We start from the raw sequence: 22,223 nt of genomic DNA, 5'->3' as shown, positions 1-22,223 counted from the left end.
TCAAACTTCAGTCCATGAAGAGGAGAGGAGTCCTTCTTGCACCATAGGCTTCCCCTGAAACACGCTGAAACCTCGTGTGCTTCCATGTCACTCGGCACCGCCCGGAAAGTCCTTTTGCCATGGTGACATCTTCCTTCCTTTCATGCCCAGTGCTCTCACCACTGGCATGGACCAGAGCTGCTTTTAGGGTTGTCTTTTAAGGATGCCTTGTCTCACTCCAAAAAGGCACAGTCTCTGCTTTGGGACATCTGTCCCCCCCCATTGTGGAGACTGAGGGGTCTCCACAATGAACGCCCCTGGTTCTGAGGCACTGCCTCCTCCTAAATGCAGTCTCTGTATCACAGGAATATAAATGGTTCAGTCTATGGCCACACAAGAAAAGTCCAGCCAAAAGGCTACTCCAATCATCTCTCTCCCCACTCAGCCAGTCTTCTCCATGTCCTTCGGGCCTAGTTCTTGGTTATCTCATTTCCTATCTTCCTTCTTATTCAGCTCCGAGGAGGATCAGCATTTTTGCGAGGTCCCAGTCATGTAAGGAAAAAGGGTTAAATATTTCAGTCTCTGCCTGTCCCAGAGCTCCGGCACTCCCACACTCGCTGCTGCTCCGGCCGGTACCTCCTCGCCGCACTCCCCCAGCAGCTGGACGAGGGAGGGAGATCTGATCTCTTTCCCTAGAAGTCCCAAGAGAGTCTCCCAAGGCCGAAGGTCTGCTTTTAACCCCTGTGTGTTCTCGGAGGTGTGTCCAAACTCCACTGGCTACACCAGGTGCCAATATCAAAATCCGAGCACCCATTGGTTTGACCACAACATCCCAGAATTCCCACTTCTTCCTGGTCAAACCACCACAGATGTCTTTTGGCAAGTTAGCGGATTTATTTTAGGCAATTGTGTAAGACCAGGGTTATGCAGCATAAACTGATAGCACATCTACTATGGTTTACAACTATACAGATAAATATTTATCTACAGTAAATTCTGGTACACTCTGAAATTTGAACAGTGTGGAAGTCTATGTTAAAAGGAAAGTGTCTATATTAAAAGGAGAGTGACAGAAAATACATTAATGGGTGAATTTATGGCTTTTTTTTTCTTTAAAAAGTCAAAATTTTAAAACAGCAGGCATATATGAAATGAAAACATTATGGTATTTCATATATCCTGCAAATAGAAACATCATGTACATTGGTCTTTACATGATAATACAGCAGTTCTGTCTGTCCTGGTAGATTATTTTTATACAAAAGACTAATGAAAGCATTAGTTAAAAAGGAATCTGATAGGAGCACACAGAGATTTGAAGCAGCTGCCCATACGTGAGTATCTGGTAAAACCTGAGGTGCTCCAGGGAAGGTGACACAGGTTTATCAGCTGTGACACAGGATCTGCATGAGAACCTACCTATGAGAGGATCATCTAAAGCTGGGCAGGCTACTGCTGTGAATCACATCTTTAACTATCACCTCTGTGTGGGCACTTGAATTGAGCCCAGGGTTAAGATGTTAAATAACAACACAATATGAAAAATCAAACCATACTGGAGCGCAAGTTATTTTCATAAATATGTGTCTTGTGCATTTTCATGTGTTGAGAGTTGTCCCAACTAGTTTCCATCTCTAGAAAACTGCAGGTCTCCTACGGCTCCCAACTCAGGATTAAATAAATATATATAAACAGCTTCCTTAGATGTCCCAAGCTGGTGGACATCTATGCAAAACTGAATACAGTCTCTAAAATCATAGTCATAGTATAATTTTATGCCAGATCATCTCTGATGGATCTTATTTCCACTCCTGTTTTTTCAGGTGGTCAACTACTTATCTGAGTTTGTGAGCTCTTTTCTGAACCGAGACATCTCTCCAAGAACTGCAAGTGATGCATAGGTATCCCAACCACTACAAAGGTGTTAAATCTTTCTGTGATTCAAGAATAAAAAATAGTTGCACCAGAGACAACAAGAGTTAGAAAAATGAAAGAAAAAAGCACCAAAATTACCTAGAGAGCTTTTCTATTTCATTATCCAAAGGATTTCTCATCAGTATGCTGATAAGAAAAAGACACAGATGTGTGTTTCCCATATCAAATAGTGCTTGTTATTCTGTTCTTGAGGCTGCCCCAGCAACTAGTGACCTGTGTGAGAACCTGTGCTGACAAGCTCCACAGGTATCCAAGCTTAATGTAGCTCGAGAGTGCTTTTAATAGATAAGCATAGTCTATCTGTTCTGGCAAAGAAAAATAGGGCAAGCAATCAGACAACCATCTTCCATAACCTGAGTGGAATATTTAACACAAGTCAAGGGTAAAGAAAACAATCTTCTCAGAACAATGCCTTGAAATGCCATTGAAAAAAAACCCCATCAGTATTTATACTCATTTGTGTGTGTATATATATATATCTACATACATGTATTATATATATATGTATTTATGAATGTATGTATGCATGTATGTATGTATGTATGCATGCACTTATAATAGGAATGAGAGTTTGCTCCTTTGTTTGCTTAAGTATATTTACAAAACAGAAGCCCTTTCTACATAATAGTCTAGATATTCCCCCTTGTAAAATGGCTAGGAGATATTATATAAAACCAGAGCAGCACAATGAAAAAAAAAAAAAAACTGTTGACCCATAAGAAAATGAAGTTTTCTTTACTCATTCTAATTGTCTAGAAATGAAAATTCTTATGCTGCTGCATAAGATAGCACACAGAAAAAACCCATAAGGTTTTATTTTTTTAACACATTTTCCTTTTTATTGAGTTTTATTTCCTTTTTATTGCCAATAAAATCTACAGTAAGATTATTCTGGTGTAATACTGTGTATTGCAAATTCTCTCCTACTGGATTGCTTTTTCCTTTTAGTTGATTTATACACACAGACAACTGAACATAGAGTACAAAAGATTTTTTTAATTTTTAGATGACATTATTAACTTTTTTAAACCCTAAATTTTAAAGGCTTACCTATTAATCTATATTTGTTATTTTAACTGTGTTTCTGTAGGGAATAAAGTCTGTGATCATTAATTTAAAAGAACAGAAAACAGATCATTAACTTATTGGTTAGGGAAGCTCTAATCATGTTTGAAGTACAGGACATCCTGAAAATTAGAAAAAATATCTCCTTTGAGCAATGGGGCTGGAGTACCAAAATGCTGATAAGACAGAGAGAGATGAGGAGTTTGGATGTTCCCATTCTCTCTGAATGATCATCTCACGTGACACAATCCATATCTTACCAATATCAGTATGAATGGAAGATGAACAATTCTGTGGAAGTAGACATTGACACCTCATCAAATGTTTGGACTCATACTGAAGGAAAATGGTGTAAGGAGTAAAAAGAAGAAAAATTTAAAAAAATAAACAGAGAACAAAAGGCATACAGGAATGAAGAATTAAGTCAGAGTCTGACTGCAACCAGGGAAGGTTTATGATATAGGGGAAGACTGCCCAAAGGTTCATCATTTCTGATCCCAAATATCTAAAAACCATGTTTGAAAGCTAGCAAAAGGCTCTAATGCTTCCTTGTAAGGTGGGGGCTACTTAGGTCTTCAGAGATGTCAAGATAACACCATAAGACATGCTTTTTAATAAAATCTGAAATTATTTACACAATCATCACTTTCAAGAGGTAAATACTTATGTAAAACATTAGCTACTAAAAAAATTTATAAAATAGCATGAAGGCTGACAACACTGAGAAAGTTTGTTAAAAAATGAACCAAGGAAAAGTATCTTTTGTGAGTTGGTAGCATCCCTTTGCTGCTGTAATATGAAAATCAAGTGGCATGGGAAAGTATTCCTTAAACTCACTGTCATTCTTGCCTGCTTATGACCACTTAGAAAGCTATCACAAAATAAACACTTTGCTATCACCATCATCAGAGATATAAGAAAAAAACGTGGGAATAGAACTTTGTTAAAAATTAGGGTTTTTCAAATTCAAATATTACTTTTCTTTCACATTTTATGTTCCACACAATATTTTAGGCTCCTTTTCAGTACTGCCATCAGTGAAACATATTCTGAGATGATAAAACAAGGATAGGTTAAACATTAGTATGTAAAACTGAGTCTGAAGCCTGCATTTGTTAAAAAAAAACGTTTCATGTAGTTCTATTTACTTGTCTCATTAAAGTGGTGGCAAAATTCCGCTCTACTGAAATCAGAGAGCGTTTTGCCATTCTTTTCCATGGTGCCATCATTTCATTTACAGATTCTGTTTCCGACAGAGAATGTTGGCTCAACATTTCCCTTTACTCTCTGTCCCATCTCCCAGAGATTGCTGTTCTCATAAAAGAAGGGAAGATGATCCTGAACCACTATAGTCTACAGGATAATATTTCATGCAGTGGCCATAAATTCAGATTATGCCTGTATACTTTCAGGTTTTTGAAAGATAAAGTCTTAAGAACTTTATCTATTTCCAAAGACATTCTGGCACAACAAAAATCCACACCATATGAGATGGAAAATAAATGGAACAGTGACTGTAGCTTGCTACAAAAATTAGGTGCATTGTAATCCAGGAATAAAAGGTTACCAAAAATAAAACATTAAGACATTTTATAAACCAGAGTATACTTTTTCTGTTTTTCTTTACCAGTTTCAATTAGTGTTCCTTTTGAGCATCCATAAGAGTAGTAAAAGAGCACAGAGAGAATAAAAAGGAGAGTAGGAATCTAGGAGAAAAAAATAAATCAAAAGGTGAAAATATTCAAAATGCAGATATAGGTAAAGACATAATTCAGACATTGAAACAATCAAATTTTTAAAGAAAAAAAAAAAAAAACCCAGACCACAAGAATAGTCTCTTACTTGTCTTAAGCTATAACTCTGAAGGGCATCTAGATGCTCAGACACCATTCTATGTTCTCTAAAACGTACTGGAACAAAAATTTTTAGAAACTAAAATCCAACAGTAAAAACATGTTCATTTTCTTTCTAAGACAAATATTTCAAGCACAGAGGTCCTGAAATGTAATCACTGTTCTCTGGTGAGGCTTTCAAGGACTTGTCCTGTCTTACTCATCAGTGGAAGCAAGCTGGCAAGGTCTGGAGCGAACCCCAAGATGGTTTATGCTGTTTTCCAGGAGAGCATTTAAAACCCAGTGTATATTCTCTGGATAAATATTCTAAGAAATTTCTGTCAGTAAAGAGCCTGAAACGTTTCAAGAGCTCCTTTGCTTATGAGCGCAGCATCCGCAGGAGTGATGGGGAGTTTATGTGGCTGGCTGCAAGAGGAGGGAAAGGTGCCACCAGCTCTCTCCATAGAAGGTTTATTCTGCCAGCTTATTTAGACTGCATGTGCAGCCAGGCTCTCTATGTCCCTGCCTGGAGCACACTTAGCTTTAAGCTGCCCCTTGTTACTTATTTTTTTTCCTATAACAGTTTAATCTTAGACCATCCAGAGGTCAATTCAATGTGTATGTTCCTGAGATAGGGCTGTAAGCCGTATGAAAGAAACAATACGCTGGTTCATAATTATGGAAAGGCACAGTGTACTTTCTTCCTCTTATTCTTCCTTTCAGCTTTAACAACAGCTACATTGGTAAAAGCTACACATTAGGCTTCTCCTGGGGGAAAGAAGAGGAAAAGTAAGATTTTATGCATGAACAATGGGATTCAATTAAAATGAACTAAAAAATTTATTCACTGACGTACATGGAAGTCATGATCTTTTTATAATATGTTTTCTTAAGGATTTAAGATTCTCAATGTAAAAAAATGTGCGTAATTAGTAAACCCCATAATATATTAAATAAAAGGTGTGATTTTACTAGATGATTCTGTAGATCATATGCAAAACAAAGAGTTTATCACATATTCTGTGAGGCAGAACTGGTCCTGGATTTACATCCTCCTTTGACATATCTTTCCTTTATAAACAGGCAACTTTGCTCTGACACAATGAAAAAAAGACATCTCACTACAAATTTGTCTTTCAACTACTTTGTATAACACCTTCAAATTATTTTTTGGAGTTTTCTCTCTGCTGGGCCACACTTGAACAAATATGGTCATTCTTCTTGCTGACATTGGTGTTCCTTTTGATAAAATGCAACTCATCCTGCTTTTGATTGTGAAACCAATATAAAGCACATTCTGCTACCCTTGCATCTTGACATTTGAAATTGCCTGTTCCAAGTCACATTGTATGAGCTCATTATGATCAGAAACAGGAAAATACATTCATTTTTTTCTTTAAAGGAACTATTCAGAAACTGATTAAATCACATGCACTGCCCAATTACTTCTTTCTCAACCACAACAGCAACTTTTATTTTCTCGTCAATAAACTCCTTGCAAACAATCAAGTCACTCACTTGGAATAAATGATTGGTTGACCTTTGATAGCTGTGGAAGACAAATGTATCAACACAAAGATATCACTTATGCTTAAGGAAGTCTCTGTAGTGCAGATTGTTTAAAGCTGGGAAAATAGCCAGAAAAAAAAACTATCACACTTTCAATTTTTTTCCTAACCTTCATCTATAAACCATTATCAGATTAATGATAACAAACTTTGGTTCATGTAACATGCTACATGAACTTTGGTCTGACCTATGTAATTAATATATTTTGTTGATTGGTTTGCTCATTTTTCACACTTCTGTTCCTTTATTATTTAGTCTTTAATGTAATACCAGTTGGAAGGAAGAGAGGCTGGGGTAAAGAATTTAGAACCAGTCAAGAAGCAATAAATTCAAATTTTTTATGGTATCGTATAGAGACTAAGAAATGCAAACTGAAACTGCACATATTAAAATGTATTCTGAACAATGAAGGTGTCAATTGACCACACAGAGGAATCTGGTGCTATTTGACATAGCTTAAAGCATCCTGGAAACCACAGATGGGTGGCAGATAAGATACAAGGTTGGCCTATGTCCTTCAGGTGTTTGCAGACAAGGTCTAAGAGTATTGCCCAGGCTGGCCCAAACAGCTCTAGGCATTTTTGGTTAGTCAAAGCAATTGAATCTGTTGGTACAGCACTTTCTTTTTGCTTATTTATCTCCATGAACTTGGAGCTTTGAGGTGCAATCTGCCACTAAGTAGTTTCTATCTGAGCCACATCTCGCAAATTTAGACGTTTTTCTTTAGTTTTTAAAGCTTAAATGATTTACTGTAACTCTGTCTGCAACTTCACCTTACTTGTATATTTCTATTATCACATCCACAGGTTATTTCAACAAGAACACTGTATGTTGCTATTTTATTCTTCATGACAAATGCAATACCTGGCAGTCCTGAGAACAGATTCATGTAGGGATTTCAAGCAAGGACCATCTTTGCTGAAATTGTGGGTTTTTTTTTAGAGGAGGCTGCACTGATCATGGAATCAATAATTAATTTTCATTGACTATTTTTGTGTCCGTTAATAGATGATAACTCTGAAATTATGCTGCCAAAGTTAAGCACAGTTTTAGAGACTTCTAATAGTCTCAGATATTTCTGTACTGAGTGAAATACTTGAAATTCATGTATCTTAACAGAGAGAAACTTAAGAATATTGTGAGAATTTTTTATATAACTAACTTTGTTCCCCTGAAGAGATAGAACTACATTACAAATCTGATATTCACGATTCTGAATCGCCTTTTACTTTTATGTTGAATTTCCCCATGGTTTCCTTTGCTACTTTATTGGGTTTAATTGTCCTTTTGCTCAGCTCAAAACACCATGAGCTTTACGACAGACAGCATCCTTTAGTGACAGTGCTGTTTTGTTTTGCTTGAATAAAAGTTGGCATTTATGTTCTCTTAAAGGAAGAAAAGCAGAAGATAAAGAGTGGTTTTGTTTACTTGTTTGCTTTGCTTCCATTTCCCAGAGACCATTCCAGGATGCAAAATACAGAACACAGTGGTAGAGACGGCACAAACTCTATGTGGTGCATTATGAAAAGCCTTTTATCACATTGGGAAGAAAAGGCAGGAAATTGTGTCACAGTTTATGGGACATAAAACAGTCAGCCACCTCACTGTGGTTGAAGGAATACGGTTTATAAGCGCAGGTTCTTCCAGGTCTGTGTGCCATGATCTCTGCTGGAATGCCTTGAGCACTGGGAAGGCTGACACCCTTCAGCAACTCTCCTGTGGACTAAGGGACAATACTGCATCATGAGCCAATTGCCTTTTCCTTTTACCTCCTTTTATAGAATCTTCTTTTCTTTCAGCAAACAAGCAATAATACCTTGCACTAAGACACTGCCATTTGAAATGTTTGGTGCACAAGCAAGCAAAGAGAGTGGTGTATATACTGTTTACTCACCCTCTGCTGCTCATTTATATGTAAGGTCAATGATGAATCAGACTTGAGCGTAGAACTGTGTAAATCCTGTTTTTTAATCCCAGCTTACTTAATTCTTGTTTGAAAGACAAGCCAAATTTCAGGACTTATCAGAGCATTACATGAAGTTAACCTCCAGAGCTATTCCCCATAAAACTCTGATAAGCACATTTTAATAGTTCACAGTCAGCTAGAGTTAGATAGCCACAGAGAGTTTTTCTCAAGAAATTAATGTTCCCTGTAAATCAATAGCATTGAAAATACCAAAGATTAGTATATGGAATTCACTAGTTGAGCTGTAAAAATAGGTACAGTCCACTTTGAGAAAGGATTAACCACAAAGTTTATTGGTGTTTTTATTCACACTCCAGTGCTTTTGTTGGTGTATAAGAAGTATAGAGCACCACTGCATGCTGCCAAGTGTTTAAAGATGGAACAGCTGTATGGATTTATGAGTTGGTCAAGAAATCTGACACTCTTTTGAGGCATTATTGTCTAAAAATTCTACTTTCCAGCTATCATTATTCTGAGAAAAAGGGATGGCTCTTTTTTCTTAAAACTTTTGAAAAGCTTTTCTAGATAATTTGACAAGTCATATATGTAACTACCTACTCCTTAAGAGTATTCACAATAATGCTAAAAAACAGCACTAAGCTCATTGTCTGCGTTTTAGTTCCTTTCTGCTGGGAATGTACATTAAGAGTGTGCTACACTTTTTCTTTTTGCTAGATTTGAATTAGTAATTATCTGATTGTTCAGGAGCTTCCAAATAACAGGAATATCTTGCCCTTTTGTGGCAACAGTAGTTTATGGACTGGGAGTTTTCATTTTATTAAGTTAAATTATCAGTGTTACAAGATTATCCTTTTTTCTTTCAGTCATTCCAAGTTTTGCTGTGCATGTACCATGCTTCTTCATCAGAAGTAAACGAGAGCTTTGCAAGCAACTCAGCTGTAAAATTTCTCCTGAGACAAAGTTTGGCATCCAAAGACGGTATCAGCACAGGGGCTTGTACTCAAATTAAGCTACAGCAGTAGCTTTGGTTTCTAATGACAATGACTGAAAAACTAAATAGACAATAGTGGGAACATACAGGAACTGTTAACCAGACAGTGTAGTGTACAATAACCATGGATTAGGTTCTCAGAAACTTTAGCATGAAAAAATTCCCATTAAAACATCCTTCTGATGCAAGAGACTTTCTGCCACATGCAAGTCAGGTCTTTACTGTATTGAAAAGTGAGATGATCATGATTATATATTCTCCTTGAGAACTAAGGATATAGGAAATATTGGGGTCTTTATATTTGGGCATAGATTTGTTATCCCTAGAAGAGGGATATATATGATTGTGTTCTGAGTGACAGTACTTGTGAAATATGAGGCAAAAAGAATAAGAGTTTATGCTCCTCCCTGGGCTTAATTGTTTTGTGTCATGAAAGCTGTTGTAGCATTAGAGAACAGTAGAGGTAAAGGATTAACCACATAAACTACCACCATCTTCAAATAATTGGCTTTTGGTGTTGAAGATATATTGATTTTCCTCTTAATATTTCAGTCATCTTTTTTTTTTCCACATTTCTCCAGACAATTTGTTTGTGATATTATTCTTGTCTTATACTTTACATAGTATTTGTGGTTTGCTACTGCCCTGTCAGTACAGGAGATTCAATTACAAAAATATTGCATGCATAGCTGAACTAAGAGTATATTAAGAATAGAATACCTGAACCAGTTTCACATTGTAACATTTAAAAGAGCTTAAAAAATAAACCTTTTCCTATTAGAGTAGCATCAACAATGATGTATAAAAAAGAAATTTGGTGTGTAAAAAAGGTTCATAACACAAACAGGTTTTATGGTAGGATATAAAGCTGGAACATAAGTGTAAATGCAAGATAGTGTAAAAACCCCAAGAATGTGAAAGTACATTGCCCTTTATTTTAAAAACACATAATTCTTGTTTGTTGGGAAAAAAACATCATCCATGCTTACAGTGCATTGCAGAGTGCAGTGCAAGAACAGCTGAGCTAACACAGACCTGGTTGACTTTATTAGGCTCAGTGTTACAAGGTAGACTTAGCAAGAGGCACCTAAAATGTGTGCTGGCTGTACCTGCCTGTTGCTGCACCCTGCCTGCTGAATACACTCAGTCCAGTGTTACCTGGGCACTACACCAGCCTGCTACCGTGTCAATGAGTATGTTGCACGTACAGCTTATATTTCAATGAAAACTGGCTCACAGAGCAATAGTTTCATTTTATATTTCCACTCCAGGGTGTCTGTCTCTACATTTGCCAGTAAGACCATAAACAAATCGGTCCAAATTGAAACATCACATAAAAATGTTGCATCAAGCCTCAGTGCAAAATTACTCTAAGTTTATATGATATTGTCCTTAAGGAACTGTTTGTCCCAAAGGAGCATATTTTGTAAGTTGTTTCTACCTAAAAAAAGGGGATTTTTTAAATACTTTCCTAGGAATTTTCATCTGTGAAATAGACAAGTAATAGAATTTAGCTTCTAAATTCAGTTCATCCAATACAAGGCCAATTCTCTACTGCAGCTCTGTTGAAGAAGTATTCCAAAATAGAACATTTATAAAATACAAGCATGGATTCACTACGTGGAGTTTCATTTGTGTATGTTTCATTTTACATATCCGTGTATTTATTTATACAATCAAACATATATTAAAAAAAAACCCTAAAATGGAAAAGTAGGGAAATGGAACATTATTAATGTTGAAGTAAAACAGTGTTTGTATAAAAAGCATAACATAATTGAGTCAGTGAAACAGAGGAATTAATTGGTAGATTTAAAACAGAAGCAAAAGCAAAGCTTCCTGTTCTGGTTTCTGCCTGTAATAAGTACAGTGAAAGCAATTTGGAATTAAGGTGTTTTTCTAGTTTAATTCAAGCATAAAGGAAGATCCATTAGTTGTTTTTACAAAGCAAGAAAGATGATATTTGTCTCCCCATTGCTGGACTGCAGTGCCCCTGTATGTACCACCTTCTGGTTAACAATGTGAGAGGACTCATTCTTTCTGAAAAAAACCCCAGCTTTTTGTTGAAATAACCAGCACTGAAAATACAAGAAGCTTCTCTCTATGTTTGCAGTCTGTTTTCTGTTGTGATTGCTACAAAATCATTGCTGCTATAATTTGGGAGGCTTCCAGTGGGCAGGCTCTAATTGTCTGCTTTCTGCAAACTCTGTCATCTACCAAAGAAGATCCATCCAATCTCTAACATGCATTCTGGTGTCTTTCAGAAAAGGAGAACCTTCTGCAAACAAAGCACTTGGGTATTTCTCTGTGTTCATAAAGAGGGCTAGTAAAGCCTTTTATTGAGGGCTCTGCCCCCATTACGTGTGGCCAGCATTATGAGGCTGTGCAACACTCCGAGTCTCAGCACTGGCATGGATGTTGGAGGATGTCCTAATGCTCTATAGCTGGCCTCAGATGTACTAGATATGCTTTCAGACCTGAGTACTGGGATGTGGAGGCAGCTTAAAATCAATTGTGCCCTAAAATGAAAGAGGGATGGTGATCAAGCAAGGAAAGGCATAAAACAGGAAGGCTGAGATTTGCACTGAACAGAGCTGCCTTTCACTCCTCCCAGGCCTTCCAGAGAGCTAGATCTACCCAGAGTTGTGACAAAATAAATGAACCAAAAGTAGTCTATCATCAGAATCATTTCCCTCACCTGAAACTCCTTTCTCAAAGAAAGAATATTCCGTTGGATGTTCTGTTATTTGGTGCAATCCTGCCATGGCCATCACTGAATTGTTTTCTGAATGCAGATGTGAAAATACAAGAGTTTCTACAGGAGTACCACTCAGTTCATAGCCTTGCCCATCTACTCCAGTAACTATCTCTCAAAAAGGTCCCCCATGCAAAGTTTTGCCAACTGTGGAGGACCAGAAAGTACAGTCATGCTTGCCTGCATGAAACAGCCTGCGCTTTTGATGATCTGAAGCAGCCCAATTTAGTTGGCAATAGTGTACTTTCATGGGTTTAATAATTACTTAGCAGCTTCTTTGTAGTGGCAGGTGAAATGGTTTAGTAAGGTTTATATGTATTTTTAAAAGTCCACTATCATGTCAAAAATCATGTTGATCCCACTTCCTCCTCTGAATAAGAACTTCCAACTAAATTTCTCATGTCAGTGATTTCATTTCACATTATTCCTAGCTCCCTCTTTCAATGAGTTTATTATATTTAATTTCTCTTAGCACTGAGGTTATTGGATATAAAGCTTCAATAAACTTGTTTATTTTCTCTGTCTCTGAGTTCTACTGTACTCCTTTCACAAGCCAGAATCAGAAGTCCATATAGTCAAGATTCAGCATGTTATTTTATAAGGGTGATTTCATCTGTTTTTACCAATATTTCTTAAAATTTCCATTTTTTAAAACAATGAACATGAAATTGAAATGTTCATGTTACCATCTCTAGTAAATCACAGCTCCCAGCCCTCTGTGGCAGTAGATGGTTAGAATCAGTCATTGTATATATTTTGATTTGTTTTCCTACGTGTGCTAATTTGCACTAATCAACACTGAATTTCATTTGCCACTTTATTACATAGTCAGTCAATATTTTGACACCCTACTGCATATCTTTGCAGTATTTTTTTAATTTTATAATCCTGAATAATTTAAAATTATCAGTAAATTTTTTTCTCACTATTTACCTTGTCTTTCAGATAATTAATGAGTACGATGACCAACACATACTAGGAGAAAGAGGCATCTTATTTGAGTGCATTCTATTGGAAAAAAGACTATTTATTTAATGGGGTTTTTTCCAAATTTTTATCTGCTGTGACTGATACAATTAGAGGTTTTCTGTTTGGTTTGTTTGTCTGTTTTGTTTTGTTTGGGATTTTATTATCCTTTCTAGGGTACCCTAAAATTTAAAATGTATGATGCTAATATTTGTTTCTATGATTTTTTAGGCAAGACCTCCTTCCGGAAAACTTTGTTGACTTATCCCTCTTCAAACATAGTTTTCATTGTGATTTTTATAATACCTTATATTCTGGGATAATGTTGTTTTTTCTATGCAGTGTCCTGCTGTTACAGCAACATTTCGATACATCTGAACTTTCAGTTCTCAAGGTGAAATGTTGGACAACAGTAGTTGATAATTATGTGGCACTCAAGGCTTCAATCCAGTATGTCTCAACTGGTTTAAAATATATGTATTAAATCATACAGTTTCAAGCCTAACGTTTTCTTAAATAATACAGCTATCATCTAAGTATAGATATTTCTTTTCAAAATTTTCTCATCAAATTTGACGGATGGCAGAGGACATTTAAGGTAGAGATCCACTGATGCAAGTACTGAATACAGGACTGTTTGAAGCTATGATTTACTCGCTGACAAAATAATTCCTGAACATGATTAATAGGTGTTGTTAATCATTCATCTAAGAGAATATTGCTACTAATTTCTTTGTACTTGTACTATTTGTCTCATAACCTGAAGTGGTGGAAGGTGTTCAATGTTTACAGTCAACAGAAGACTGCATTTCTGTAGAGAGAATCAGTGTACTTCTCTTCAAAGTGAATGGTAACCTGTGCTTGATAAAGTCAGTACTGGGAAAAATTCATTATCTCATTGAGGAAGGAACAAGCTAAGAGGGATAGAATATTCTGTTTTCATATAAATTGCAAATGATACAGAAAAGAATATATTTTAGGGAAAACAATTAAATGCATCTTTGAATTGTACAAACACTGTAATAGGTGGCTGGGAAGATTGCCTAGCCTCCATCATTAGGCAAGTTTCCCAGGAATATGATTTAAGGATATCTGGGCCTAGCATATGGAGAGAAGTTTGACTATATTATTACTTACATTTGCTACTAACTCATTTTGTTCTGATTCTGACATAACTTTCAGTCCCCCTCTCAGGAAGCTCTACTTTTTATGTTAAAAGTAGACTTATCACCTTAAGATAAGCAACGTAGCCTGTTAAAAGGAGACAATGTGCATGCCACTGCTTCTTTTATCTGTAATTGTTAGACCTTCTATTTGTTTTGAAGTTTAATTTTTTAGCATTTGTTTAAAACTGCATACACCAAGCTTTTAGAAAATCTGGTTCTGTGCATGTATTAAGCAAAAAACAAGTGTTTTGTCACATAGCTGGAAATTCATAGGCTCATTTTAGCTTTGCATGTTTTGCAGTATTTGCTCACAGTAATAGACTGCGGATTCCTGAACTGTTTCCACAGAAAAGGCAATACAAAATCTGTTTCGAGTAATTTTGGTGAGGGCTGAGTTGGCACTCAATAATACGTTTACCAAAGTGAAATCCTTACTTGAATGAGAAATCCAGAAGCCTTTACTTTGCATTTCTTCCCTAGTTTCATTCTAGTATTCCCTTCCATAGAGTGGAATTCTGTTCAATATCTAAATTCATTTAACTAAATGTGTATGTCACCTAATGTTACAGTGTTTCTAAGGCACAAGCCTGGCAAAAATTTCCTGAGTCACAGAGATTCTGCACCCTTTGAAAGGAGCAGCTGAAAAGCCAGTGAGGATATCTTGAGGCATCTCAAAGCATCAGACATTTGTGGTTAGACATCAATTATCCCACGAGACCTGAGACATGCCTTTTTAGGTCTTCATTTTACCACAAGGTTGGCAAACAACAGTCAAATGGTGATTTCCACAGCTGATAGAAAATCACTCACTGAGTTTTGCTTTTCTTGCTTCACACTATCACTCTGCCTATGCTGACAGTTTTTGTTCTGTTGACAGTGCTTTTGCATTTTTGCCAAAAAAGAAAAAAATCTGCCAGTTGCACTCTTTTTCTTTACCTTATTTGAGTCCAGGTGCAATTTAGCACACTCTTAAATATCCAAATATCCAGAGTCATCTGCAAGGTGCAATCCACATTCACAACGTGTCTGTGGCGATTTGCTTGTTAATTATAAGCAGACATAAACAAACTCATATTCCCTGTAACTAGCCTGTGCTCTACGACTTCAGAGGACTTTTCAATTTTCTCAACCACACAAGTAGAAATGCTCTTAGGATTCTGGATGAAATAGTTTATGAAATTATCCTTCACAGCTGCTTGTTACCAGCCTTGCAGCTGAGACGCCATAACTGATCATGTTAATTTCCAGTCCCTTTTTGAGAAAAGTGAAATAGATTAGTTTAAGCTAACACTGAAGCTTTCTTAAACAGATTTACTCCTTTGCATTGAAATAGAAGATGTTTTTTCCAATGAAGCAGCTGTGACTCAAACCATTACTGTTACATGGAAAGGAGTAAAACTAAGAAAAGAGGAGATATTTGGGTAAAGACTATACTTCAAACTGAGATTTAGTCAAAAAGTAGTGAAAGTTTCATTTTAGAAAAAAAAAACACCTCTGATTTCTTATATCATTTGTCACACACCTTGCATTGTGCAAAACATGTTCTGTTTGACTGAGTAAATTGTTTATCAAGCCAAAAACTAGCTATGATTTTTTGTCTGAACCTCTCCTAGCCCCAGCATTTCCTTTACAACACTGACATTTGGAAATTCACTGAATAATTACATCAGAATGTTTTTTCAGAGCGGTAAAAAATTGACAGTAGGTGGCCTGAACAACTAGCCATCAATTGCTGTGAAAGCATGTTGCAGAAAAAATTAATCCTCTGGGAGACGCCTATCACTATGGTTCCACATTTCTCATATGTTTCCTTTCCCTCTGGCTTGCTTGAATCATGTTTCCTATGCTGAGGCTATATATTCTGTAGCTAAACGTCCCCATCTATGATCAAGGAGGTAAAGGGAGCTGATTCCCCTGCCTGCTTTCTTCCAGGCCTATTTCACAGTCTCAGTGACTTCCTTTGGAAGCTGAAATTCAAATCTTTCCTGTTCAAAAGGTGTTAAGTGCAGCATATATTCTTCATCTTCTTAAAGAGTCTCTGTACGTGCATAATTTTATATTCAGAAACATGAACACACATACACCATGGTAGCAGAGACAGCACCATTGGACGCTGGATCCATGTAACAACTAACATAATTTGTATTGTGAAATACTGTGGATTCCAGTGCGAGCATTCCTCACCCACCACAGACACTCTTGTCTGTTTTTCACAAAAAAAAAAAAAAAAAAAAAAAACCAAAAAAAAAAACCAAAAATCCAATACCATCAAAATAATCCAGTCCTTACAGTTATCAGCTCCCAGATGAAGAAGTCAAGCAGCTGATACTGAAGGTAAAAAGGGCAGATTTGACAAGTGCAGAAAATACTTGGATGTTCTTGCAGCTACAGCCATGTTCTTCATGGCCACGATTAATTAGGTTGGGAGGGCTGCTGGATTGCTCTCTGAGGGACCTCAGCCGTCATAAGAATGCATTATATCCAGTTGCTCAAAGCCTAGCAGGCTATGTCCTGCTCTCAGACATATGTGTTTTGCCATCTGGACTAAGACAATGCAACATACCTGGGCATCAAACCATCAGCCTGTAGGAAACACCACCTGCTTCACAATTTATAGCATGTCCTGTCGCCAAATAAATCAGCAACTGCAAACACTCCCAGTTCTCTCATGTATCTCTGCTTTCCCAGAATACTGAAATATGACAGAGGTGAGTTCTGTCGTCAGGAATTCCCAGAGCTCTGGGAGAGACACTACACCTGGTGAGTTAGCTTTTAGAGAGCCCACTCTGACGGATCGTGCATAGTGCCAAGGTGACGACATCATCTTTGTAGATGCAAAGTTATGGGGTTTAGTCTATATATCAGTGGTCTGAGAGTATTTCTGAGAGGTTAACAAGGGTAAACTTCTGGGAATTTTACTGGATCCATGAGGCTGTGATCTGCATACTTATATGGTGTCTATATGCTGAGGATCTTGACCATGTCTTTCTCTGAAATTTTATTTCTCAATTTGATTTTTATATGAACAAAAGAAATTATCTTATGTTCACTAGAACTACCTAAGAAGGAAATAATAGCAGGAAAAGTGAGTGGTTAAGGTGATCTAAACACTGATTTAATCATGATATGGATCAACTAAATGAAAAAGGTTTATTGGAGAACCTTTACCTTTCCCCTTCACTTTTTTTAACTTGGAATAGAAAATAGAGATGTTGGACTGAGATCAAGTCTAATAAAATGCTAGGGTTGTAGGTTTTTTTTATTTTTTAATGAAATTACTTTGAGCACTGCTGGATTTTGCCTCTTCATAATCCTTGGCAGATAAATTACAAAGGCTAGACTTATATATTAAAGTATAAGGGATATGAATATCTTTCTTTGAAGTTTATTTTAGTGACCTCAGGAATGGGTAAGCAAAAGGTTTTCCAGAACGAAGCTATTTTTCTCCTCTAATCTAGTTTTTCTGGCTTCTAGGTTGCATCCACTCTGTGCTAGTCCAAGAATAAAGAAAAACAGTCTCCAAAATCAAGCATCTACTTTTGATACACCTTTGAATAAAAGCACCCTAACCATTGTATTCTGTTTCTCAGGCTTGTAAAAGTTTCTGTGATGGGGCTTTGATCTTCAAATTTTACTTTCCCAATTTGTCTGTCTCTTTTCATTCTAAAATCAAATGCAGTTATCAGAGAAGTCCAGGGCTTCTTTTCATCTTGGAGATAGAAAAGAGCTCAATCTGCATCTAAAAGCATGCTCAAGCCATACAGTTTGTTCCTATTATAGAGACAGATACTGAATTATGCAACAAGTTCCCAGTGAGCAATTACATTTTAATCACCATAAAGATGTTTTCTGCAAAGACACTTCTATAGATGATTTATTTCAAAAGATAGGAATTGTGCCCATACAGCTTAACTGCGAAAGAGTTCAACTTCCCCAGACAAATTTCCTGGCAGAAAGATTGTTTGAGGAGACCAGTAACTAATATTTAAACCACCTTTTTATTTAATTTCCCTTTTTTTTTTTTACAGCAAATTTTTAACACAGCCTGACCTGTGGTTGATAAGTCTGCAGTTCGATTTGGTCACTCATAGCTTGCTTTCTTGGATTAGAAGCTCCATGAATTATTTTTACTTTCCATCAATAGATTGTGGTGTTTACAGTACTTGCCTTCTGTGCTGCTAAATTAAATAACCATCTAGTATTTCAAAGAATGGCTGAAAATAGAAGTATATTATAAAGGACTGTTCCAGTATAGGTACTATCAAAATGAAAGTCTCACTGTGGGCAAATACTTGTGATATTGTTCAGAATTAGAGATATGTTTATTATTATGCATTAAATATAAATTAAAAGATATAAGAAGTTATGTAAAAATTATAAAAGTAAATATTGAAATTGAAAAGACTTTAAAGATGCTTTTAAAGTTCAAGATGTGCTGCCACAGTACTACCAGAAACTTTTGGTACTTTCAGCCAAAGGAGGAAAAACATAGAAGAGATGAGTGCAACAGAAGAGATGAGAACTCCTCTTTTGTTGGCCTTTCTCCCAAGAATTTGAGCATAGTTAATAACTGGTATTTGTGTTCTAGTCAAAACTGAAATCCCCACTTTGGTTGCTTGCACAGTGACTGAAATAAAAAAATTATTTTTGATTTTGAGTGGAAAAAAATGTCAGACTGTGCTAAGTAACATGCAAAATGAACCAGTCCTTTTTACAGAAGATGTTTTTCTAGCAAGTATAAACAAGCTTGCCTGTGATTGTTTAATCTGTCTGTGGCATTTTCACCAGCAGAAAGGAGAAAGCTGTGAAACGGCAAATGCCAGCCCTTACGGATTTACAGAACACGCTCAAAAATTTCAGCTGCACTCAGGAAACCCCTGTCTGGTGAATGCGGCCTTCAGAATTCTGCCAGGCTGCTGCAGCATGCACCACCCTGAGATTCCAGGGAGATTTCCATTAAGTACTTTGTAACAAGCATAGGCTGCATAACTAGTTGCCTGAATCATGTGTATGGCTATTTAAACAAACAAATAAGTAAATAGATGGGCAGATGCTTAGTGGATCAATGCCATGCATCGCGTAACTGTGCAGTTTCCATCACAACAGGAGGATTCAGGACTAACATTTCAACAATTGGTAACCAATTTTATTGAACTCCATGAAATATAAATGGATGAAGAAATTTTAAAATCTGGGCTGCAGGATGCCTTCTGATCTTCTCTTAATGCTGAATATTTGTAGTGGTTTTGTACAGGGAAAAAAATGTAAAGCAAAATCTTTGACAGTCGCAATGCCTTGCTGTAAACAAAACACACTGGGATGTTGGGGAAATCACTGAATCACTTAGCACAGCTTGATGCAGTTTTAAAGTGAAACATAATAGATATTATTGTAGCATTCCATTCTAGAATAATTTATCTCAGTATATAATATTCAGTAATAACCTGAATGTAATTATTTATAGGTACACAGTAACTTCAGGACAAGACACTTTTAGCAGTACATGTTGACTTTGGTCCTTTCAAATATTATTGTCCAGCTGTTAGCTGAAGTCTTTACAATCTATTGATCTTTAAAAATCTTCAATATCTTAAAGAAATACTCAGGAGAAAGATTAACTCTTTCAGTAATCTATATTATCCACACTCACAATTTTCATATGTGAATAAAATTAAATAATTTTGATCAAACCACAGTTGCTGGCACAGCAGTGCAAGAATTTTTTTTTTAATTTTTCAAATACACAGACTGATGATAAAGCAAGTGTAATTTAACAACTCAGAAATGAGATGGCAGCCTACACAGAGACCTCATATTTATTTATGTGACTTCTTGACTATTTAAAGAAAATGTTATTATTTTTGTGCCACATTGTCTATTTTTGAATGTTTGAGGTTGTCAATAGGAAGCTGCAATAAAGCTGTGATGGAAGATTTTCCTGATGAGACCCATAACATTTACCAAATAAAAATAACCAAAGTAAACAAACACACATTATTAGCTAGAAGTGTAGAAGAAGTGAGGGAATTGCATTAACACACTCAGATGTGTTAGCAGGATTTGTTATGAACAGGAATGTTGAAGGTTGAAACAGTATTTTTTTTTCTCCTATGTGCTGAAAGTACTCTCATGCTTATTTTTTTCACTCATTTTTTGGTCTATTTAAAATCTGTCTTGTCTAGATTTTTTTCTTTCCTCAGAAGAGGAACAGTGAACTTCTCCACCTTCTTTTTACACCCTCCATTTTTGACCCTTAGGCTCACACTACCATGACAATTTTCCTTCCAATAGTCCTTGACCAAAAAGCCATTCCTTCACTTAAAACAAATTTATGAGCATACCTATTGTACTCAGTCAGTGTTAGCTCAAAACTTTGAGGACAGGAGGTGGAATGTAAAGGCTTAGTGCACCATTCAGTACAGTCAGACTCCATTTGAATAATGCACCCACTGTATTTATAGAGTAATTCAAAGGTGCTTGGATCCCTGAAATAACAGAAGCATGTTTCATTTTCCACCATCCCAATTAGAATATGTTATATTATTATAGGTAGACTATTTTACTTCATTGAAATGGGAGGAAACCTCAAGAGTGAAGCCACACAAAGCTTGGTATTAGCGTAGCAATAGCCTCTGATAGAGGCTTGTATTGCTAATGGCACTAGTAAACCAGCTTCTCATTATGCTTTCATAACATGGGAGCTTTGAAAGGTAAAGGGTAAAATACTACCTGCTTTATAATTAATTGAGATTTTCCTGTTGAATAAATAGGTTTAGGATTTCATCCCAAAGGTTTAGTTGTGGGAAATTACCTGATTTATTTATGAAATACATTTTCACTACAAGTGTGCTTCAGATTAGTAAATATGAGGGCTACAATCAGAAGAGCAACCCAGGAGGACGACCCTACCACATACAACAATGCCATTACTTTATTATATGAAGAGTATGAGCGTGCTAGCTCAGAAGCTACAAATTTTGATCAGTCTCCTTAGTTTTGCATTGTTTTTCCACAGATGCTGCACTGTAGCCTAAGGAATGGGATATTTAAATAGGTTTTCTTCTAAAATTAAAAAGTGAATAGTTATTATTTTCACCTTAGATGATTCAATCCTTTTGTCCTGTCAGCTTGTGAAGCCGCAGTCACCTACCACAAAACGTGCCCTTGCCATGGATTGCCTTTTGCCCCAAGTCCTGCTTTATTTATAACACTCCTGGCTAGTAAGCCCTTTAAAATTTTATTCACAGGCACACAACAAAACCAACTAGGAAATCTCTTTGTCTCTTCCCCTAGTTTCACTGTGATCTCATAAATATATCTTAGATATGTTTGTATAGCCTCTGTACTTTGATAGGAATTTTTCTGAATGTGTACATTTACAGAGCATTTTATCATTTCAATAGATAGCATCCCTTCACTTGGAAATATTAGTTAGAATGAAGTCATTATGTCATTAGAAACAGCAGCTTTGATTAACACTTTTGCACTCATGAGAATAACTGCATGAATTTAATTTAAAGCACAACCTCTCCCCCCAAACCAGTCAAAACTCCAAGGTACATAATATCAGAGATGTAAAACTGGTGTGGGAATAGCTTGTAATAGAGTAGCCATTAAAATTAATTTACTTACAAAATTCCATTGTGACTTTCCCTTTACATGTTAAAATTAAGTGCCTTTACTCTTTGGTCACTGCCTTAGAATGGAACAGAACATAGCATAAATTTCTCAACTGCTGTCAGGATTTTGCATTAAACTCTTTGCTCAAGAAAAAAGTATAAGAACAAGTTCAAAACCTGTACAGGAAAGATTGTGAAAATAAACAATAATGAAAAGCTGGTTTTGTTTCTCTTTTTCTTTTAATTGAAACATATTTTCCCAGTAATTTCCCAGTTAATTTGCCAACTATTCCATGCTCTGAAAATAATAGAAAGAAACCTGACAATTAATGGATTCACTTTTCTTAGAATTCTGAAATATCAATTTCTCATTGCTAGAAAAATTAAAAAACCACAGGCTTTTAAAAATATTTGTCAGA

The 22,223-nt window shown here is 36.2% G+C and overlaps 1 protein-coding gene across 6 annotated transcripts in view; it reads left to right on the top strand.

The window, feature by feature from the left end:
* The window catches only part of GPC5 (glypican 5), a 595,034-nt gene that overhangs the window by 516,027 nt on the left and 56,784 nt on the right, over nucleotides 1-22,223 (top strand). Inside the window, exon 8 of one of the 6 annotated variants that reach the window (XM_058045239.1) lies at nucleotides 1,803-1,877. The exons of the other annotated variants lie outside the window; for them this stretch is intronic. Coding sequence (XP_057901222.1) covers nucleotides 1,803-1,822 — 20 coding nt within the window. The 3' untranslated portion in view covers nucleotides 1,823-1,877. Of the gene's footprint in view, nucleotides 1-1,802; nucleotides 1,878-22,223 lie in introns of those variants that run through there. 6 annotated transcript variants of the gene reach the window in all.

The sequence above is a fragment of the Melospiza georgiana genome, chromosome 2, assembly GCF_028018845.1.
Source record: "Melospiza georgiana isolate bMelGeo1 chromosome 2, bMelGeo1.pri, whole genome shotgun sequence".
In the NCBI taxonomy this organism is placed as follows: domain Eukaryota; kingdom Metazoa; phylum Chordata; class Aves; order Passeriformes; family Passerellidae; genus Melospiza; species Melospiza georgiana.
The sequence above is the reverse complement of the archived record's forward strand: the minus strand, read 5'-3'. Positions and strand labels throughout refer to the sequence as shown.